The sequence below is a fragment of the Lemur catta genome, chromosome 6 (assembly GCF_020740605.2).
Source record: "Lemur catta isolate mLemCat1 chromosome 6, mLemCat1.pri, whole genome shotgun sequence".
Classification (NCBI taxonomy): Eukaryota; Metazoa; Chordata; class Mammalia; order Primates; family Lemuridae; genus Lemur; species Lemur catta.
Genome location: NC_059133.1, coordinates 46,941,253 through 46,965,246, shown reverse-complemented (window position 1 = coordinate 46,965,246; position 23,994 = coordinate 46,941,253). Strand labels below are relative to the sequence as shown.

General features: G+C 32.8%; 1 protein-coding gene across 2 annotated transcripts in view; it reads left to right on the top strand.

The window, feature by feature from the left end:
• LEMD3 (LEM domain containing 3) overlaps positions 1-23,316 on the top strand; it is a 70,194-nt gene extending 46,878 nt beyond the window's left edge. Inside the window, exons 5-13 of one of the 2 annotated variants that reach the window (XM_045553434.1) lie at positions 11,641-11,720; positions 11,807-11,952; positions 12,829-12,930; positions 13,038-13,140; positions 13,823-14,001; positions 16,211-16,292; positions 17,845-17,950; positions 18,042-18,120; positions 23,108-23,316. In XM_045553434.1, the coding sequence (XP_045409390.1) occupies positions 11,641-11,720; positions 11,807-11,952; positions 12,829-12,930; positions 13,038-13,140; positions 13,823-14,001; positions 16,211-16,292; positions 17,845-17,950; positions 18,042-18,120; positions 23,108-23,208 (978 nt within the window). In that variant the 3' untranslated portion in view covers positions 23,209-23,316. Of the gene's footprint in view, positions 1-11,640; positions 11,721-11,806; positions 11,953-12,828; positions 12,931-13,037; positions 13,141-13,822; positions 14,002-16,210; positions 16,293-17,844; positions 17,951-18,041; positions 18,121-18,344; positions 20,519-23,107 lie in introns of those variants that run through there. The other variant, XM_045553433.1, reaches the window with a different exon arrangement.
• The last annotated feature ends 678 nt before the right edge of the window (positions 23,317-23,994 follow it).

Below are 23,994 nucleotides of genomic sequence, written 5' to 3'. Positions count from 1 at the left end.
TCCCAATTACACTGCCCTATAGGGTGGTAGGAGAATCTGGCAAGTGAGTGCCATGAATTTTTCTAAAAACTTCAATGCAGGTGGTTTTGTGCTTGCCTGGGTATAGGAAGCTCTTAACTGATTTCTGGATTTTTCACAGATGGAATTGGTCCATGTATTTTTGTTGATTCAGTGTCTCCATGTGGGAAGGAGCATCTGGGGCTTTCTTATTCTGCCATCTTGCTGATGTCACTCCTCCCCTTTTATAAAATTAAGGATGTAGTATATGTTTTAATGCTTTCAGCAAGGTTTCGGTGACAGTCTCCTGGGATATGCTTGCCAACAAAGAAAAATGTGGACTGAGGTTTTAACTTAATGCATGACTTATATATATAGATACCAAAAAGATGTTAAGACAATGTTATATGATGGAGATTAGATCTGAATTCAGATTCTAGCACTGGCACATGGAAGCTGTTTCATCTTGGTTAAGTCCCTTTTCTGAACCTGTTTCTCTTTGTGAAAGTGGACTGTTAATTCTTGTCAAAGTTGTCCGGAGGCTTAAGTGAGTATATAAAGTACATTGCTCAGTGCCTGATGATTATAGTAGCTTCCCAATAAGTTTTATTTCTTTCTGTGTTTTCTAATTAATTAAATCAGTGCCACTCTAAAGAGAGGTTTCTAATAACATGTCATAGGGTTTGTCTCTCAATGTTATCTTCTTCATTTTTAATTTTGACCTAGATAAAAACATTGATGACAGTCAAATTTGTGGGTAGTACAATAGCTAATAGATTGGATAGCTAAGGAATTTAAAAAGATCTTGACTAAAGAGGGTTTCAGTGTTAAGAGATGGGAGAATTGCAGGGTATGGGCAAAAAAGGAATTGCATTGAGAAGGCTAAAGGGAACATAGAATAAAATATTCCAGGAGGAAGGAACGGTATAGCATGTGGGAATCCAAAGCAAGCAAATGGTTCCTTATGAAATGGCTGAATGTTGTTTACTTCTAGCAGTAGGAAAATCTAATCCCATTCAGTGCTTCCTTCCCACTTTTTTTAATAATCCAGTTAAATCTCTCAGATTTAATCTCTGAAAGGTAATAGCACAGATATTTTATGGTTGGTCATAAATTCCTAGAGCAAGATCCATTTACATTTCAGAAGAACCCTGAGATTCTTAAAATCTACTAAGTACAATTGTCCCTCGATATCTGGGGGATTAATTCCAAGACCCCCCATGGATACCAAAATCATAGATGCTAAAGTCTCTAACATACTCAAGTGATGTAGCATTTGCATGTAACTATGTACATCCTTCTGTATACTTTAAATCATCTCTAGATTATTTATATAATACAATGTAAATGGTATGTAAATAGTTGTTATACTGTATTGTTTAGGGAATAATGAATGACAAGAAACAAAAGACTGAAACATGTTCAATACAGGCACAACTATCCATGTTTTTCCAATTATTTTCGATCCATGATCGAATATATTCAGTATTTGAATCCATAGATGCAGAACCCATGGATAGGAAGGCCAATTGTACTGAATTTTAAGGACTAATGAAATGGGATGGAACTTGGGGACAGGATAGACTCTGACCAGTAGTTAAACTGGAGCTGAGGAGGAGACAATTGGTGTAGAATTATTAAACTCTTTCTTGAACCCCAACCGTTTTTGACTACAGCAACAGTATAAAATAAAAAGAAGGGACACAGACCCAGGGTTGGAATCTGTCAGAGTCTAAGCCAGGCAGCAGTGGGGTGGAATAGCTTAGTTATACTAAAGACTAGCAGCAAGGAAGTTACTGGAAGCATCCATGCATGAGTTGAGTTGGAAACTGCCTATATCTAGTTTAAAAAAAAGCGTGTGTATATATATATATATATAAATGAATTCTGGCTTTTTCATCTATTTTTAATTGATATGTAATAATTTTACAAATATATGGGGTATAGTGTGATATTTCAATGCATGTATATACAATGTGTAATGATAAATTCAGGGTAATTAGCATATCCTTCACCTCAAATATTTATCATTTCTTTGTTTTGGGAATACTGAAATTTGTTCCTCTAGCTATTTAAAAATATACAATGAAGTGTTGTTAATTACAATCACCCTACAGTGTTATTGAACACTAGAACTTAATTGCTCCTACTTCACTATAATTTTGTATCCATTAACCAACCTTTGGCTACGCCTCCCTCCACCCCCAGCCTCTAGTTAACCACTGTTCTACTCTCTCCTATGAGATCAATTTTTAGCTTCCAATATGAGTGCAAAGATGCAGTATTTGTCTTTCTGTGTCTGGCTTATTTCACTTAACACAATGTCCTCCAAGCTCATCCACATTACATGATTTTGTTCTTTTTTATGGCGAAATATTAATAGTATTCCATTATGTATATATACCACATTTTCTTTATCCATTTATCCGTTGATGAACACTTAGGTGGATTCCATATTATTGTGAATAGTGCTGCAATAAACATGAGAGTGCAGATACCTCTTTGACATACTGATTTCCTTTCCTTTGAGTATATATCCATTAGTGAGATTGCTAGATCATATGGTAGTTCTGTTTTTAATTTTTTTTAAGGATGTACCAGTACTGTTTTCCATAATGACTATACTAATTTATGTTCCCACCAACAGTGTGTTGAATTCCCTTTTCTGCACATCCTCGCCAGCATTTTTTTGTCTTTTTGATAATGGCCATTCTGTCTGGGGTGAGAGAGATCTTGTGGTTTTGATTTGCATTTCCCTTATTAGTGATGTTGAGTGTTTTTCATATACTTGTTGGCCATTTTGTATGTCTTTTGAGAGATGTCTATTCAGCTTATTTGCCCAATTTTTAATCAGATTATTTGGGTTTTTGCTCTTGAGTTAAAAGTTTGAATTCCTTGAATATTCTGGATATTAATCCCTTGTTGGATGAATAGTTTGCAGGTCTTTTCTCCCATTCTACTGGTTGTCTCTTCACTTGTCAATTGTTTCCTTTGCTATGCAGAAGCTTTTTAGTTTGGTGTGGTTCCATTTATCTATTTTGGCTATTCTGTCATCTCCATAAAAATCTTTGCCCAGACTAATGTCCTGAAGCATTTCTCCCATGTTTTCTTCTAGTACTTTCATAGTTTTGGGTCTTACATTTAAGTCTTTAATTCATTTTGAGTTGATTTTGGTATGGTGAGAGATCAGGGGTCTAGTTTCATTCTTCTGCATATAGATAATTCAGTTTTCACAGCACCATTTATTGAAGACACTGTTCTCTCTCCAGTGAATGTTGTTGGTGCCTTTTTAGAAAGTCAGGGCTGCAGATATGCAGATTTATTTCTGGGCTCTCTGTTCTGTTCCAGTAGTCTATGTGTCTGATTTTATGCCTATACCATGCTGTTTTGGTTACTATAGCTTTGTGTAGTCTACTTTGAAGTCAGGTAGTGTGATACCTCCAGCTTTGTTCTTTTTGCCTAGGATTACTTTGGCTATTGATAGTTCCATATGACTTTTAGAAGTGTTTTTTTCTATTTCTATGAAGAATGTCAGTAGTGTTTTGATAGGAGTTGCACTGAATCTGCAGATTGATTTTGATAGTATAATCATTTTCACAGTATTTTTCTAATTCTTCTATACTTCTAAAAGACATGGACTGTCTTTCCATTTTTTATGTGTTGTCTTCAGTGTCTTACTTTAGTGTTTTATAGTTTTCTTTGTGGAGATCTTTTACCTCATCAGTTAAATTTATTCCTAAGTATTTTATTCTTTTTTCTTTGGTGGCTATTGTAAATAGGATTGCTTTTTTCTTTTTTCAGTAGTTCATTATTGGTGTATAGAAATGCTGCTGATTTTTAATGTTGATTTTGTGTCCTGCAACTTTATTGAACATATGTATCAGTTCTAAGAGATTTTTGGTGGAGCTTAAGATCATGTCAAACAGGGACAGTTTGACTTCCTTCTTTCCAGTTTGGATGCCCTTTAAATTTCTTGCTAGGACTTCCAATACTCTGTTGAATAAGAGTGGTGAGAGCAGGCATTCTTGTCTTTTTCCAGTTCTTAAAGGAAAAGCTTTCAGCTTTTTCCCATTCAGTATGATGTTAGCCATGGGTTTGTCATATATGGCCTTTATTTTATTGAGGTATGTTCCTTCTATAACTAGTTTGTTGAGAGTTTTTATGATAAAGGGATGTTAAATTGTATCAAGTGCTTTTTCTGTGATAAACTCTCTAGTCTTAAGAAGATTTTTATATCTTGAATTCAGATTGGACTTTCCTTATTTTAATAGAATTTCTATTGTATATTTTTATAAAAGACTGGATTAATTTAATTCCATTTCTTATTTAAATGATTTTATATAGAATGTTAATACCCTTTTTATACATTTAGGTTTATATATGTGTGTTTGTTAACCTTTTCTTTTTGAAATCCCATTTTTAGGTTTTTCAAATGCTATGAAACCTGCTATGGCTTGTCATTGCCATAAATGCAGTTTGGACTGTCACACACAAAAAAGCTGTAAACAGGATTTTTTCCTGGAAAATAAAGTTTTAGGATCTATATAAAAGTTTTTAGGTACTATTTTTAATAATGCTTATTTTTCAATATAAAATAATGTTCATGAATTCTTATGGAAAATAAAAGGAAATAAAATTTTAATTTACCACCTAAAGATAACCACCAGTAGCATTTTGGTCCACTTTAGTCTTTTAAAATATTTTTCCCAACATTATATTATAAATATTCACATATCTTTCCCTTGTGCACCTTCCCCTCTCATTGAACAGTTTTTTTGAAAACTTTTTTATCACTGGATATTTCATTATATGATTTTATTTTATTGGTTTGTGGTTTTTCAGTATTATGAAAGCACTCTAATCTTTGCATATAGTATTTGATTTTCTAATATTTCCTTAGGAAATAATCCTAGAAAGGAAATTACTTGTTCAAAGAGCATGAACTTTTAAAAATACTTTTGATGTATGTTGCCAAATTACTTCCTAATTTGGAGTGATTGTTTTAACACAATCCCAAAATTGGCTATTTTATTTTATTTTACCCATGTTCTAATACAAATATGGAAGAACTTCACTACAAAGCTGGTATCAAACAATGATGATAATATGTATAATGTAGACTTTTTGCTTATATAGAGAGATCTATTATGCCTTTTCATATATTTGTACTGTGGTTTCACCAGCAGCACAGTTAAGTTTTGAGGAGTAAATGAATCAAAGAATATATAGAGCTCCTATAAGTATAAGCTAATTTCCCCCCAACTTTTAGTACATTTTGTGCACAGTAAGTAATGTTTGATGGAGTAAAATGAGTGAACAAGCCTCAGTAAGATGTTTTTGTTTTCTTGAATTTGATTTTCATTTTATTTATCCCACTTTCTCCTTCAAAGAAAATTTAAATAAACAATATTAATTAAAATAATTCAAACACTGTTTTCTAACTCCTCCAAAGCATTTCTTGATTTTTTTTTTGTTCATTGTTTTTAATATTGAAAGCTTATTTTGATTTGTGAAAAGTTAAGAGTTAAAAGTTAAGAGTTCCCTCTGGTGGAACATTTAAGAAATACATAGCATTATATTTTCATGAAAATTCATGATTGGTTTTTAGGTCAAACGGTGGGAAGATCATATGATAACTTTTCTATGGAATGGTGTAGTGAATGGTGGTTAAGTTCATAGATCGCTTCAAAACCTGTTTAACCTTTAACACAATATGTTTGAGATTTATGAAGAAAATAATAAGAAAGTAGATAGCTGCAAATGTGCCAAATTATGGGGCTACATAGACTTTTATGGCCTAGAATGCTAATCACTGTTAATGAAAGTGTCTGTGTGGAAAAATAAGTATTCTGAGAAGTGGAGTAAGGGGGAAATTTTATAAAAATAATTACAGTTTATCGAATACAATTTCATGCTTTCTATATGCTATGTCTATTTTTCAATGATTGAGCGAGGTAGGTGGTATCAGACCCATTTTATAAGGAAACTAAAGCGTAAAGGGTTTAAATAACTAGATCGTTCAGCTAGTATGTGACAGAACTGGGAATAGAACCATTCATAACTGCTATGCCGCTTATTGAGTGGACAAGGAACTGATGCTACTAAGGATTGCGATATGAAGAAGTAGTCAAAGTTAGGTGCATCTGCATAGGTAACGTATTTTCTCTTGTCCCCAATTAAGGTTGTACATCTGATCCCAGGCCTGCTTGTGTGTTTTTTTTTCCCATTTATTTTTTTATTTCCCATTTATTTTTTATATTTTATTTTTATTTATATTCATGGGGTAAAGTGCAATTTTGCTACTTTGATATATTGTGTTCTGGTGAAGTCAGTGCCTTCAGTACATCCATCATTGGAGCAACACATGTTGTACCTACCAAGCAACCTCCCATCATCCACCCCTTACCCCTTCGAGTCTGCTTGTTCTAAAGACTGTGGTTTTTCCATTATTCCTGGAGGTGAAATATCATCAAGTTCCTACTGAATCATCAAGAGTTACATCACATTCAGCATTGTTGATTTCTGTTATATTTTAATGATTTTTAAAGGTGCCATGTGATATATAGAATATATCATCTGACAATTAACCAGAACATTCACCAGCTGGAAGCCATATAGCTATTACTGTATAAATTATCCATTTCATGAACTATCCACATTAGGTTTGTAGTACCTGCTTGACTTACTCCTATACCAATGCCTTTTTTCCTCCTCTTACTAAAGTTTCGTTGCTTTTTTTAATGAGCTGAGTCTTTTACATGAAACTATTATTTTTGTACCTTAAACCTGTAGTCCAAGTTCAAAGCATCTGACATAGGTTTTAAAATACTCATTTTCTACCAATTATTTTGAAATAAGGTACATTTGGAGGGGGGATGTGTATATACATATACACATAATGTGTTCAATTAGATTTAAGATTTGGGAAAACATGCTTTGAATTTAGAAAGATTTATGTGAAGCAGTCAGGAGTATATTTGCTGAACTATTGCCTGTAAGTTAATAGTAATAAGCAATAGTAACGATAAACCTGCCTTAAAAATTTAAAACTTAGTTTCCTCCTGATTTATTTATTTATTTATTTATTTTTAAAACCCCCATCTATTACTTAGCACAGCAGCCACCTGAGACTCCTCCTAATTTTTGTTATCAGTTTTGGAAAATGTTTTGTGATTCTGAAATGCCCTACTTCAGAGGTTGGCTAACTATGGCTTCTGGGCCAAATCCAGCCTGTCTGTTTTCGTTTGGCTGTAAGCTGTGGGTTTTCAATATTTTTAAAGGTTGCTTAAAAAAAAAAGAAAAACAAATGTGAGTGGTTGCAAAGCCTAAAATATTTGCTCTGTGGACCTTGACCTTTACCGAAAAAAGAGAAAATTGGTCTACCCCTCCCTTATCTACAGCTTTTCAAGTGGCTACAAAAAGTGAATAATAAAACAGTTTAAACTCTTAAAATCAGGTAGATGTTATGTATGCTACAATATTAGCATGAACTGTTTAATCAGCATAAGCAAGAAAATTCAATTTTAACTTTCATAAAAATTCCATTTTATATAATAATACTATAGAACTCTATATGCTACATAGATATTTGTGGAAGTAATGGGATATTTTAGACCTCAACACCCTTCTGAATCCTTAATGAGATTTTAAATAAGTTAGTTGTTTTTTGAAAATGTGTATCCATAAAGTAAACATTTCATGGTTCTGTTGCATTCCAGATAGTGAGTGGATATCTAGTGGTGTTAACATGGGAAAGGAAAATAGAAAATGGGAAAGCAGCAACTCTTTTCTTACCCTTATTGTTTTTGTTTTGTTTTGTTTTGTTTTGTTTCATTTTTGAAACAGTGTCTCACTCTATTGCCCAGGCTGGAGTGCAGTGGCATCAGTCATAGCTCACTATAAACTGGAACTCCTATGCTCAAGCGATTCTCCGGCCTCAGCCTCCCCAGTTAGGGCTGCAGGTGCCTGGCTAATTTATTTTATTTTTTGTAGAGATGGGGGTCTCACTACACTACCCAGGCTGGTTTTGAACTCTTGGCTTCAGGCAATCCTGCCTCAGCCAAGTGTTGGGATGACAGATGTAAGCCACCATGCCTGGCCACCCTTAGTGTTTTATAACCAGAAGTTTCAAGCTCTTTGTTTCTCCTCATGCTTAGCTTTTTAGAGTAGTAGATATTCTTGTTAATTTGAACATTATGTAAATTTTTAAAGGGTAATGAGGACAGTAATATTATTTATAATGTCTTCAACCTCCTAAAATTTTTATATTTAAAATTTACAACTAGTAAACTTGGCTATTTGGTTTTACATTATCTGAACCTTATGTTTATAGTTGTCTTCAAAGACTAGATCATACTAGTCTATTAGTATATGTAGTAATGCAAAGTACATTATACTGCTATGCAGACTATAGTAATACAAGCTGAAGAGGGTGTATATAAACACAAGTAAATACAATGTATTTATTTCATTGATTTTTTTTTAAATACGTCATGCCTTTGAAGGGTGCTGTAGTGTCTGTGTCTTTGAAGATTTTTATGATCTCCATGTCTCTTTGAAGGATAGTCTTTGAAAGGAACTAAATGAATACAAAATCCTTTTTAAAAACCTGTACTAATGGATAACATTGCAAACAACAATAAACCCGATGTCTCCAGCTCCATACATAACCTATGTTAATCTTGCTTTGTAGATTTTTCATTATACACAAAATGATTTCTATTGGTGTATTTATAACAATTGAAACAGTAATCACCTGAAATTATTTTGTATAATTTTATTGCATAATTCTTTTAAAGCAATATTAAAACAAACAAAAATCAATTTTTTCTTCATTCTTTTCTAGTTCTCACTCATATGAGCACATATCTTTTATAATTACAAATACAATGGGCCCTTGGTATCTATGGGTTCTGCATCCACGGATTCAGCTAGCCATAGATCAAAAATATTTGCATGGGAAGAAATACAACAACTAAAAATAATACAAATTTTAAAAATATGGTATAACAATTATCTAAACACTTTTACATTGTATTAGGTGTTATGAGTAACCAGAGATGATTTAAAGTATACGGAGGATGTGTGTAGGTTATATGCAAATACTATGCCATTTCATATGAGGGACTTGAGCATCTGAATTTTGATATCCATGGAGTGGGGGTGGGAAGACATCCTGGAACCAACCCTCATGAATACTTCGGGACGACTTTATGTATAAATTGAATGTGTACTTTTATTGTTTTAAGCAGATAGCTATTTAGCTCTCATCATGATTATTTCTGAGTTCATAATATTCATTGAAATGATCTCATATATAAATGTTTTAAATTATTAAATACATTGCACATTGTAAATTTTGTAATAAACAATCACACTTGTTTAAAAACATAACAGATGGCCTATAGTTATCTTCACTGTCTTAAGTAATGATGCCTAGCAAGATTAGTTCTGCTTTGTAAAACTTTTTTTTTATCTTTGCAAATTTGGTATATTAAGATAACTTACCAATTTCATATTAGGAAATAAACTGATCAAATGAAAACCTTATCATTTCTAATGCTATTGAGGAATCTGTTAATAAAATGTAATACCCACTTATAAAATTCTTTTTTAAAGGGATTTTCAAAAAATGGTTTCTTATTTCTACTTTTAGAAATTCATTCTTTATACTTCAAAACATATGTAACGACATACTTTCTAATAGACCTTAAGTTCTAATAGACTGTAAGCACAGGGAATTTTGACTGTTTTGTTTAGTGCTGCACCTCTAGTTTCTAGAATAGTACCTGGCGCATAGTGAACCCTCAACAAATGTTTGTTGAATGAGAACATTTTTAAGGATGTTTATAATAGCATTATATTTGATATATTAAAAAGTTGGATATACTCTTAATGTTCATTAATAAAGGATTAAATTATAGGACAACCATATAATGGAATACTATTTTGCTGTATAAAGGGGGTTTTCTATATATACTGATATTGACACAATACTTTGTTACATGAAAAAAGTAAATAGAACAGTATATATAATATACCACTTTTATTTTTTAAATTTTAGTTTAAAAAATACATACCCATTACATAGCAGTCCTCAAACTTTTTGGTTTCCTATTAATTACTGAGGACCCTAAATGGCTTTTGTTTGTGTGAAATATACATATATATGTGCGTTTATATTATAAATACATATATTCTAATGTAGCAAATATTTGAAGAACGTTTAATTTACTTATTCATTTAGAATAATAATGTTGAACTTATATGTTAACATGATATATTTTTATGAAAAATAACTATTTTCCAAAATAAATGCATTTAATGAGAAAAGCGGCATTATTTTAAATTTTGCAAATCTTCTTAATGTCTAGTTTAATAAAAGACAACCAAATTCTCATCTGCTTCTGTATTCAATCTGTTGTGATGATGTTTTGGTTGAAGTACATGAAGAAAGTCCAGCCTCATACCAATATGTAGTCAAAACAGGGAAAAGTACTAATATTATAATTGCGTTTTCAGATAATTGTAAATATTCCAAACCTCTACAAATAATAGTTTCTTAAAGGTTATTTGCAGTATGGAATATGGAACCATAGTAGTGAACTTTTTGTATTCTCTTTCATAAAGTCCTTTTGTGTATTTTGCACTTTGAATAGATCTTTATGTATGATTTTATAACTTCATGCATTGGTCATTTGAAATATATTGGTTTGCTGAGCTATGCAGATCTTCCAATTGTTGACATTTCATTATACCATGTGAAAAAGTCACATTTGTTAATATCACATAAATTTCACTGGAAGGGTCTTCAACTATTTTGAAGCTGTCAAAGTCACGTAGATGAATGCAAGTTTTTCAAAATTCTACTTTTCACTTGAATGCTTGAATTTTATCATGGGTAGCATAGTCAGTTTTTGAGTTTATAGGCCTCCTGCATTCATATGTTGAGGAAATATCTGTTAAACACTCAAATCTGAATACTTTTCCATTTGTTTATCTGAAAGTAGTGTTCCATGAAATAGACGTGGTTAATTCACTCTTATCACAACGACACTTAAAAACTAGCTGTTAAGAAAAAGAATTCCCAAATCTGTAAATATTTAAAAAGAAAACATAGCAAAATATTAACAATGGTTTTATATTGGAGTAGTGGGAAAATGCTGACTTTTTTCTCTTTCTATCCTTTTATTTTTCTATAATGAATAATACATTTTTATTATGTTTGTTATATAGTTAAAATTGAAATGTTATATGGAATATATTATTTATAGGACACCTTATAAAGAGTCAAGTGAATGTGGATTATTAAGAATAATTAGTAGGCCAGGCATGATGGCTCCCACCTGTAATCCCAGCACTTTGGAAGGCTGACACAGGACAGGATTGAGACCAGCTTGGGCAACATAGCGAGACCTCATCTCTACAAAAAGTATTTTAAAATTAGCCCAGGATGGTGGTGCTTGCCTGTAGTCCTCGCTACTTGGGAAGCTGAGGTGGGAAGATCGCTTGAGCTCAGGGTTATAGTGAGCTATGATTGATTGTGCTACTGTGTTCCAGCCTGGGTGACAGAGTAATACGCTGTCTCTAAAAATACATGTACATAAAAAAAAAAAAAGTTATTTTCTCTATTTTTTTTGTTAGGATCTAGGTCCTGAATATGAAAATATATTTAATACCTCATTGCAGTGGATCTTAGAAAATGGAAAAGATGTTGGAATAAGGTAAAGGATTTGATCTCCACTTTGACTACTTTGTTCTGTAAGAAATGATTTTAACTTTAAACTCGTCCTTAATTATTTTTAAATAGGTGTGTTGGTTTTGGCCCTGAGGAAGAATTGACAAATATAACTGATGTACAGTTTTTACAGTCCACAAGACCACAGATGTCTTTCTGGTGTCGTTTTCGACGTGCTTTTATTACCGTAACCCACAGGTTATTGTTGTTATGCTTAGGTAAGTTGTGAAGATAAGAAAGAACATACATTGCAGTCTAGAAATTTTGTGTTTATATATTTCACTAAATGCCAGATTTGAGAATTCACTTCTGTGATGGTTGCCATATAAATCACATCTAGAAATCTTCACTAAATATACTAAAGTTGAGGGTTTTTAATAATGTCAGTATCAGCCTTAAGGGCTTAGAAAACAGTAATATAAGGAGAGGTAAGAATAAAACTTTGTTATGAAAATACCACAGAAAAAAGTGTGGTTAGTGTATACATAGAAATCTACTTGAGAAAATAGAACTGGCAAATATAAAAATTTAGCTTATTTTTAAATAACCAAATATTATAAATTAAGCTTATTAAAATTATTTTTAGTTTTAAAAATATTTACCTGAATTAAAATTCTCATTCAGGATACTATATTTTATGATTTTTTAATTAATAATAGGAATTTAGGAGATACTCATTCCTTTTTTTTTTTCCTTTTTTCTTGCCTAGTCTTTAAAATACTTCATCTTACTCAAAGTAAGATTTAATATGTTTAGTCTCATGAGACTCACTTTTCTAGTAGTTTAATGCTGTAAAAGAAAAATGTTTGTGAAACATAGTTTTATTTTGTTTTTTTTGAAAATAGTAGTTAGAATTTAAATGTTCAGTTGTCAACATAATAGAAATGGTTTTTTCTAGAGAGAAGTGAAATTCTGGAAAATGTTTAGTATTAAATTTTTCTCATATAGTTTTAATTATATAACTAATTCAGCTCTTGGTCTTGAAGGTTTATACCATTATTTCATTATGACAATTAAAATAATCATTGTAGAAACTGCAATATTATTGCATGTCATTGACCACAATTTTTAAAACAAAGTAATGAATATTGCAGGTGTAGTGATGGTTTGTGTTGTTCTGCGTTACATGAAATATCGTTGGACAAAAGAAGAAGAGGAAACAAGGCAGATGTATGATATGGTGGTAAAGATTATAGGTATGGTGTTTATAAAAATCTAAACTATTTCTAAAACAGTCATTGTGTGATAAACTGCAATACAACATCAAGCAATTGATTCATTTGTTAATTTGATTTCTTTTCAGATGTTTTACGAAGTCATAATGAAGCTTGCCAAGAAAATAAGGATTTACAGCCTTACATGCCTATTCCACATGTGCGTGATTCCTTAATACAGCCTCATGACAGGTGTGTTCAAAGCGTTAGGACTTCAAGTAAATCAGAATATAGGTGTCTTCTGCAGTGTTGAAAATTATATTGAGGGTTGTGACCTTTCTTAAATAGGCCTGTTTTACTGTACAGCCTGTTTTTTGTATTTTATACTCTCTTCCTAAATTCTCTTCTGTTATCCTCCTGATTTTGAGTGGGGTATAATAGGTAACTGGATTTCTAAATCATTCTCATTCCTATACATTTTTAATTAATTGTTAGTCTTCATCTTATTTCTTTTAATTTCATTTTAATAAAGAAACATAGACAATAGCCAGTGGTGTATTACTAATGTTTTTAAATATTTTGTTATTAATAAAGCTTTTAAAATAAACACTAAAAAATAACTTTTTGAAAATAAAAAGATGATGCCATGTCCTAAAGCAGCATTCTTAACCCTAGCAACCACATGCTCACAAACCACATCACAATTTTTTTGAGGTATTGGTAGGGAGTACAGATGCTCATTGTTCTATTTCTGGGAATTGAAATTCAGTAAGTCCTCGGTGAGATACAGGCACCTAAATCTTTTCTGAACAAACTCCATGAGTAGTGGTAAGAACAGCGAGAGTTAACACTAACCATTATTTCAGTTACTAATATTTCAAAAAAATGGGTAAGCCAAGATAATAGTAAGTTTGTCATTTTGTTCACTTGATAGGAAAAAAATGAAGAAAGTCTGGGAGAGAGCTGTTGACTTCCTTGCTGCTAATGAGTCTAGAGTTCGCACAGAAACACGAAGAATAGGTGGTGCAGATTTTCTTGTTTGGCGATGGATCCAGCCTTCTGCATCCTGTGACAAAATATTAGTCATACCTTCTAAAGTATGGCAGGGTCAAGGTATGTATTTTTTAAACAAAATAATTTTCTTCTAATTTTTCAAAATGACAAAAGTCATATGTGTTTAATCAAGTGAAACAGTGTAATTCAAAGATGTATGATGGCAAAGCTCCCTTTTCAGTTCCATCCCATGGAAGGAATCAGTGTTAGCTCTTCATGTAGCCTTCTATACTTTTGTCTTTGCTAATGCAAACATAAATGGTTTGTCTTTACTGTAATAAAAATAAACATTCCTTGGATCTTATGTCTTTTTCACTTAAAGCAACTTAGTATTATAGATCCTAGCTGCATTCTTTTTATCTAACTTCTTTAAATAAGACATGTATAATTTATTATATATACACAACATACATATAACACATTACATATATAAATAGAATCATAATTTTTTAACTGCTTTTTTTTTTTTCCAATTTTTGTTTGCCCCCTCCTCTTTCTCACTAAGACCCCTTCCACCTGCATATCCTTTCTGCCAAGTAACTTTTGTAGGTATCTTTCCAAATTTTGCTTAATGCCTGCATAGTTTGCAAAACATGTATATTTAAGTATGTAGAGGGTTTTGAAGATTGGCTGCCTTATGTACCCAAACCCCTACTACACAGGAAAGCAGAAAATAAAATATCAGAAAATTGTGAATAGTAACTTCTTTTTTCTACAAAAGTATGTTTATCATGGAAAAGGTGAGTAAATTGTTTTGGAATTGCAATTAAAAAATCCAGTCACTCCCTTTTTTTTCCAATTAATTTTCACTTTCAAAAAGCTTGAATAATAGACTTCTTTAATCATGGCATAAAAATGATGCTTTGATGTGCCAAAGATTGTACTAACAAACTATTTCCTCTAAAGGATGCATGCAGAAGGGCCCTAGGAAACTCAAAACCAAGTAAAAAACTCATTTTACTTACCTCTTAGCAGTGTTTGACAGTTGAGCCCTCCTTGAAACTTTCTTTGTTTGGATTTGGGAATGCCACTTTCTTATGGTTTTTCTCCTACTTCTGACCTTTTTTTCAGTCTTCTTTTCTAGATTTTCCTCTTTTTGTAGACCTCTAGGTATTTTAGTGTCTCTGAAGGCTATCTTTTTTGTCATTCTTTCTCTCCCTAGATAATCTCATGCTGTTACTTAATTTAACACATATATATATATGTTGATAACTGCCAAATTTATATCTTAAACTAGGTCTTCTGTTTTTGTTTTCAGATTTTTGTAACCAGCTGTATACTTGTCTTCTCTACTAGGAGATTGGCACCACAAATTCAACGTGTACACAAACTCAAATGTTCTCTTTCCAAACTGACATCTTTAGTGTTCCTAGTCTGGTTAATGATACCCTTCCTCAGTTGGTTCTGCCTTAAACCTAGGAGTCATTTTTATTCTCTCCTTTACCCCCCTTTGTCCAGTCTATCAATGGGTAATGTCAGATCTACTCCATAATATGTCCTGATTCTATCCACTATGCATCTGCACTGTTGGCTTAGCTTATCTACATCACGATAATCTCCTTAGACAACTATAATAACCTTCTAACTGGACTCCTTGCATTCACATTTGCTTCTGCCTAATCGACTCTCCACATAACAATCTATTTAAACATTTTTTAGTTTTAAAAGACAGATCTTATTGTATTATTCTTTTCCTTAAAACACTTGAGTGGCTTTCTAGTACTCTTATGATAATGTCAATACTTTCATGTGGCCTACCTGGTGCTGGATAATCTGACGTATTCCTCTTCGGGTTTATCTTTCTGTTCTTCCCATTCCAGCCACGTTGGCTGTCTTTTAGTTACTTGAATATACCAAGCTCCTTCTTGCCTCAGGGGCTGTATACAAGCTATCTCTGCTTGAAATGTCCTTTGCACCTTTCTTCACCTTGCTAATTTTTATTCTTCAGTTCCCAGCAAAAATTTCACTGTCTTGGGGAAGTCTTATCTGATACTACCAGACTAGTTTTTTATAGCTTCCTGCACTCTTCTTTCTTAGGACTTGTTACAATTATAATTTCTTGGATGACACTGTTTATCGTTTATTTCTCCCACTAAACTGTATACTCTGTGTAATAGTGATGATTATATGTCTTATTCACCTTAACATCTAACACAAGGGGTCTGGCTCATAGTAATAGGTCGCAGTGAATATTTTTTGAATGAATGACTGAATACCTTTCAGCAAAATGGAACAATGGCAAATAGTAAAGGTCATTTGTTTTTTGTAGCATTTCATTTAGACAGAAGAAATTCACCGCCCAATAGTTTGACACCGTGTCTAAAGATTCGAAATATGTTTGATCCAGTTATGTAAGTATTATGACCAGGGTACTTGTAATTCTTATTTGAAATATTTGGCTGAAAGATGCATGATATTCTTATAACGGTGTGTTTGTAATTGAAAATCTGTTTTCCTTCTGAATCTCTACAGAAACATTGTTTTTCTCTTCTGTTTTGTTAAATTCTAAGCAAAGATTTGGCCAAAAGATACCAACGTATAAAGATTGTAAGACTTTCATAAATCTTTGTATGTACTATGAATCCTCATAGCAAATAAATGCTTAAGGCAAATTAATGACACACAATGACAAACAGTACCCTTTATTAAGTGTATAAGTCATCTTATGCATAACTGCCAACATTTTTGCCTCGGTGGGCAATATAGATAAAAATATCTGCTTTTTTAAAATTTCCAATCTCTAATTATAAAAAATCCCCTAGAAAGATGTACACACCTTTTCTATACATCCTGTCTCTACTAGTCAATGTAATATTCAAGGAACTTTACTATGTAATTACAGCAACACATACATCCAGAGAATAGTACATTCAGAAGTTAGTTACTACCTTAGAATCCTTACTATTTCAATTACAAGCTGTAATAATTTTTTAGAATTAGCCTCCTAGAGGCCACTGCTTATCTATCCAATTATGTTACAGATCATAGTTTGTTTTTTTTAAAAAAAATCCTGAAAGTATAAATTGTGTTACATATAAAATATCCTTAATGTCCCATCTAATGACTCATTATTTCAAAAATTCTTGAAATGATGAGATTCCAAATAAGTGACAGCAAAAGTTGGAAATGTTGGGGAGCACTGTCAATACACATACACACACACACCTTCTGTTTTGCAGAGATAGAAACAATTAGCAGTGTGGTGATACCTCTATTGGAAATCTTACCTCATTCCTTAGGAATTAGGAAATTAGTGCGAGTCCAGTATTTTATTACCTAAGGTGAAGATTTACAATCTAAAGTGATGCTACTTTCCCTGCTGCCCCACCATCTATGTCTCACAAGTAAGACATATGTGCATTACTGGAGCAGAAAGTCTTAAAGCTGTCATTATAGTAAAGGAACTACAAAATGTTTGTCCTATGTCATTATTTTGGAAAAGAGAAGCTCAGAATATAGTGTTTACTAAGTATTTTCTTTAAGAAAAGAATTTGAAAATGTCATTAAAATTAAAATAATATGCAACTTTTACAACTTTAATGAATTTACAACTCATTAAAGTGCTTATTAACACTAGGAAGAAACGAAGTAACTGCAAGTACATAGGATTTTAAACATCTTAATGACTCAGCCCGTTTGTTCTGCTGTGGTGGGCTAATCCTTCATTGCCTCAGCTGTCTGCACTCTCAGTGGAAACTGAGAGAAGGGCTGATACTTCCGAATGCTATTTTTTTTTTAATCCACATGCTACTAGTCAATAAGTGTTTATTTACTACTAATTTTAATAATATGTGGTTTTTAAACTATCCTAATTCTAGTAGGATATATATGTTGTAAGAGATAATGTAGACTTTTTACTGAGTAGGAATATGGTTGTTGATTTTTGTTTTCATTAATTTTTAGGGAAATAGGGGATCAGTGGCATTTGGCAATTCAAGAAGCAATTTTAGAAAAATGCAGTGATAATGATGGCATTGTTCATATTGCAGTAGACAAAAATTCACGTGAGGTAAAGTAACTTTTAATATTGAATTCCATGTTTTGGATTTGTTGCTATTAAACTAAGACTGTTTCTTTTTTTTTCTTTTTAAATGTCACAGGGTTGTGTATACGTTAAATGTCTGTCTCCAGAATATGCTGGAAAAGCTTTTAAGGCATTGCATGGCTCTTGGTTTGATGGTAAGAAATTTGAATTTTACAGACATTTGGAAAAGATAATTATGGTTTAGTGTTAAACTATACTAGATTTTATATTAAAGAATTTTAGGTTAGCATTTTTTGAGTAATAATTTTCAATGATTTTACTTGTGTTTTATGTTCATGTGTCTTTTATCACAGTTAATTTTCTGTAAATGTTAAATACATTTTTATAGACCTAAAATATTATTTTTATCTTATAACAGGGAAATTGGTAACAGTAAAATATTTACGACTAGATAGATATCACCATCGTTTTCCCCAAGCTCTTACTTGCAACACTCCCTTGAAGCCATCAAATAAGCATATGAACTCTATGTCTCATCTTCGTCTTCGGACTGGCCTAGCCAATTCTCAAGGAGGTTCCTGAAAAGATTTTCTTCTACTCCTAAGACTGTTATTTACAATAGGAAAATTCCTGTTTGGCTTTTTGTCTTCCTTTTTAAATGCTTTTTGTATGTAATATTTTTATTGATGAATCAGCTCTGTTTGAACGTTCCAGAAATCTTAAGGTTCCAAAGGGATTTAGCAGTGAGGCAGCAATGCTGCGTAGGTAGAATAATTGTTTCATTCAGTTTTTGGAGCTCAGTTAAGCCAGTGCATTTCAAGTTTTGCATGAGGAACACTGACTTTATTAAACATTTTCAGATATGATGGTTGTATTTTTGCACCAAGAAGTGTTTGGATAACCACACAAAAGCATGGTGAAAAGGCTTCTTGTATTTCCATAATTTCTTGTGAACTAATGTTGTGAATTTTTGTACGCAGTCACCTGCATAGTTCCTTACACGCTAATGTGGTAAAACTGTTAAATTTCCCAGTTTAACCTTAGGTTTCTTTTGCTTGTAAGAGATTCATTTGCTACAGCTGGAATATGGGAAAATTAATTTGGGTTTAATGGTTACATATATGTGTCAGTGGATGTACATGTACTTAAACTGGCTTTTGTATATATGTATAAATGCTGGTGGTGGTGAAGTAGTCTTGTTTTGTGAGGATGTCTGCATTAAAGCAGTAAAATAAGCTTTCTATTTTATTCATTATCTAATGTGTGTATATATATGTATGTATGTGTGTGTATGTATATATGTATATGTATACACTCACACATGTATACATATGGCTGTGCTATCACATAGATCAAACAGCCAAAACACCTGGAAGTATTAGATACAAGTTTAAAATATCTTTTATAGGTTTTATATAAAAAACGTCTGAGTATGATTTTGTGTGAAAGTTGTGATACCAGTTGTAATGGATTCAAATTCATGCGAGCAATAAAGAAGAAATTGGCAGATATTGGAAAAATATTTTGTGAAAAGCTGTATTTATTATAAATACTAGGGCTGTGACATAATACCATTGGGATTAAGTCATTTTCCCAATCTATTTATAATTTAGTGAAATGTTAGTGCCCCTGTTGTATGTCAAATTTAAAGCAGGGCACATTGTTGCAGCAAAATGTGTATTTAACAAATTATAGTTGCAATTTTGGGTCATGAAAGTTTGCAATATAGTGAAGGCACAAGTGACCGTTGCTTTGTGCCTCAGTATTTAATTTGTTTCAGTAAAGTTACATTATTACTGTTTATGATTTCAGATTAAAATAGTTGCTGAGCAAAGTTGACTTGTAATCTAGCAATTGGCTATTTAAAAATTACCTGTTGATATATCATTGTCAGTCCAAATGAATATGTGAAACAGCTGGAATTGTACCAATTTTTATTTTGTTTAAAGCTCAGTTTCCTTTTTGTTTTATTGTGTATGTGTTTGGTTTGCAGCATGAACTTGCACAGATAATGCACGTTTTCTGGTTAAGTAAACATGATGCACACTATTCTGTAACAGAAAGCCCTATTGTGCCTTACCTATGTGCTTTTGTGGGCACCATGTTTATGAAGAATAAAAAATGATTTGTTATCTGAAGAGAATAAATTTAAGATTCTCAGTTTATGTCTCAGATGCTAATGTGTGAAAATATAAATATATATATAATATATAAAGTAACCAATCTTTCTGTATTTTATGTGCATCATAGTGATTTATCTGAGCTTAGTGACCCCATCTTGTAACCTATTGCAAGAGTGAATGTAAAAAATAGTTGTGGCATTTTAAAAGGTCGCCTTTTGATGCAGATGCATCTTTTTCTTGCTTCTAAAACATATTACATGTAAACATTGTACATTTATTATTGTAATATATACTATTATGCAGCTTATTTTACCTGAAACTGTTAAGCCGACCAAGATCCCTCCCTGCAAGACAGATGGGAATGTGTATAATAACTAGGTATTTGAAAAGTTCTGAAGTTTGATGTAATCTGTTACTTGTCCTGTTAAAAAAAAGGAAAAAATTCTAATTAAAAATTTATTAGGTTTTTTTAAAAATGTGTCTTGGCTTTTAAAAACGTTTTAAGTCCATTGTCTCTTTATTTTTTACCAGGGAAAATAGGTGCTTTTATTTTAAATCTATTTATTTGGTGACCTGAATATATATGTGTTTATAAAGATGGATGAAGACCCTAAAGTTAATTTTAATCATCCATTCCTCAGCATTTTACTTTTCTTTATGAAAATGTCTTCACCCAACTTTCAAGTATTTGGATCAAAGTAAGACAAGAATATACTAAACATTATTTAGTTCAGTGAGACACTTTTTCATAGCAAGACTTCCTCAAAAAAGGAAGCATTTTATTTATACATTCTGGCTCAAACTCTGTATTTTATGATAAACCTACTTTAAATAGCATTGGTTTAGATTTTTTGGTTTTAATCAAGTGAAAAGAAGACTCGATTAGTCAGTCATGTGGTAGATTTATTGATTGCTAACAAGTACCAGGCACTGTTATGTGTTAGGGATACAAAGGTGAAAAAACACAGATCCAATCCTCAAGATGGTCATAGTGTAGAGCAGGAACTCAGGGCAGATAAAAGATAATGTGAAAAATACAGTGAGAGAAAAATAGGCAGAGGGAATTCTGGGAATACAGAGAGGTACCTTACTCATCTTAATGTGTAGAGAAGACAATCAGGGTAAGTGAGATAACAGCTAAGCCATATTTTAATCCAGTTTAACACTTATTAAGTACCTGTTAATTAGTATAGATAAAATGATAAAAGTCTCCTTTCCCTTGAACTCTCAGGAGAGCTTCTATTCTTATGATGAGCTCATAAAAATTTATGTGTGGAACCTGTGTCATTAACAGAGTCCATATTCATACTCATTGGCATGTAGGTTCCTGAATATCTTGTGAATATTGAAGCCTATATTGGACTTTATTTTTTTTCCTCATGTTGTATTCAGTTTGAATGACAAGTTGTGATTTCCAAGTGAACAATGTTCTGATATGTGCCCAGAATATTTCCCTCACTCCCTGCTTCTATTGACATCACATTATTATACATCCCCTATGGGCTTCTTCACCCTTTTTTCCTAGACTTTTCTTGGCAAGTCACTTCCTCCAGATGACTCATCATCACGGTGCTAAATCAAGCAGAATTTTGGCAGCCACCCTTTTGGGAAGGAGGCTCAAGAAAAGATACATAAGAACTAAGAATAATTAGGAACCAAAAGTTGTGGTTTCAAGAAACTGAAGGTCCAGGATGCTCATTCCCTTTCCCCACTGGGGAAATTTTATGGCTAGAAATGCATCATGATGGTAGTTTTCTATGCCTGGGAACCTTTCTCGGGGCAGCAGGATAGACTCATTTTGTTGATTCTTAGATTGTAAAACCAGTAGAACCTGTGTACTTAGATTTACTTTTTCTTCCATGGGTACATATTGAAGACCTGCATGTGCTCCTGAAATTGGAAAGAGGGCAATAGAGGTATAGAGAGCATATGAAGAAAGGCAGACTGATGAGAAACAACCCAGTGCATGTATAAACTACAAGCAGTTTCTTATGGCTGGATCACTCCTTTTAAGACAATATAGACAAGGTAGGCAATGGTCACATCATGGAAGTCCTTGTAGGTCACATTATGAAAACTGGATGTTGGCTGTTAAAGGGAGTTGAGGTGAGAAATGGATGATGAGGATTTGTTAGCACGAAAAATAGAGAAAGGATTTGAAGAATATTAGAAAATGGGAAAGATTTGATGATTAATTAGATATTGAGACAGAAATTTATGTCTAATATTTAAGTAAGGGAAATCCAAAATCCTAATATTTGAAGAATAGATGATAATAGATTGGATAAGAAAGATGATAAATTAGGGCTTTGGATATTTTGAGTTTGAGATGCCTACAGAACATTTATTTAGGTGAATGTTTCTAGCAGGTGAGTGGATATACAATTCTGAGATATTTTGAGAACTATCTGAGGTAGAGGTACAATTTGGGAGTTAAAATCATGAAAGTGTGTTAGATGACCCAGAGAAAGAGTCCAGAGTCATAGAGAAATTTAAGTCAGTCCCAGTTCTGCCATACTTAACCTCTGTGGCCCTTAGGTGGGGGTTGAGAATGGGGTGGGGTAGAAAGGAAATGATGTGATGTTAAAGTGGAAATCTAATATAACTATCACATTGCTGATTTGGGCAGCTGGTTGGATGGTGATGACATTCCCCAAATTATAGACTGCAGTCATCCCTTGGTATCTGTGCATTGGTTCCCTTGGATTGGTTCCAGGGATGCTTAAGTCCCTTATATACAATGGTTAATATTTGCATATAACCTACTCATATCCTCCCATATACTTTAAGGCATCTCTATTTATAGTACCTAATGCAATGTAAATGTTATGTAAACAATTGTGCTGTATTTCATTTGTGTTTTTTATTGTTTTTAACTTTTTTTCCCTAAATATTGCTAATTTGCAATTGGTTTAATCCACAGACATGGAGCCTGTGGATGTGAGGGGCCAACTGCGCTTGAGGGGAGCAAGAGGCTGGTTGTGGTGCTAGATAAGACTTACTAGAGTTGAGAAAATGAAGCAAAATAATCTTTCTGATTTCTCTTTCTCTGTTGTAGGACATTGTTGGAAGAAGGGCAAGAGAGGACTGTCTTTGAGAATCTCTCCTCTGCAACAAACAGAACTGTTAACTTATTTAATGTTCTGGTATTGGCTGTGATTCTTTGATATCAATCAGAAATTTTCCTGGTTTGTGGAAAAATGAGATGTTGTGTAGGTCTAGAAACCTGTGACTGTCAAAAAAAGGAATAAATACTATTTAAAAACAGTCAACTTTTGGACTGTTAGTTTGGAAACTAGAATCTTGCTTGAGGCTCCTATTATACAGTGTAACCAGTCAAGTCTTTTGGCCTGAAAGCCCCCCCACCCTTTTTTGTTTTTGGTGATTTCATTTTTGCTCTGATTTGTTGAGGTAATTTGAAACTATAATTTTTAAAGGACAATCTTATTTTCATATTTCCAAATGTTGCAATACTTCCCCCCCAGCCAAAAGCTACTATTAAATAATTACTAATGTGGAGGCCAGGCACAGTGGCTCACGCCTGTAATCCTAGCACTCTGGGAGGCCGAGGCAGATAGATAGCTCGAACTCAGAAGTTCAGGACCAGCCTGAGCAAGAGCGAGACCCCATCTCTACTAAAGAAATAGAAAGAAATTATCTGGCCAACTAAAAATATATATAGAAAAAATTAGCCGAGCACAGTGGCACATGCCTGTAGTCCCGGCTACTTGGGAGGCTGAGGCAGAAGGATCGCTTAAGCCCAGGAGTTTGAGGTTGCTGTGAGCTAGGCTGACGCCACGGCACTCACTCTAGCCCCGGCAACAGAGCCAGACTCTGTCTCAAAAATAAATAAATAAATAAATGATTACTAATGTGGACATTTTGAGATTTCAGTGGCTCTTTATTTTCTACTGAATAATAGCTAAATTCAAGTTGATGTTCAAG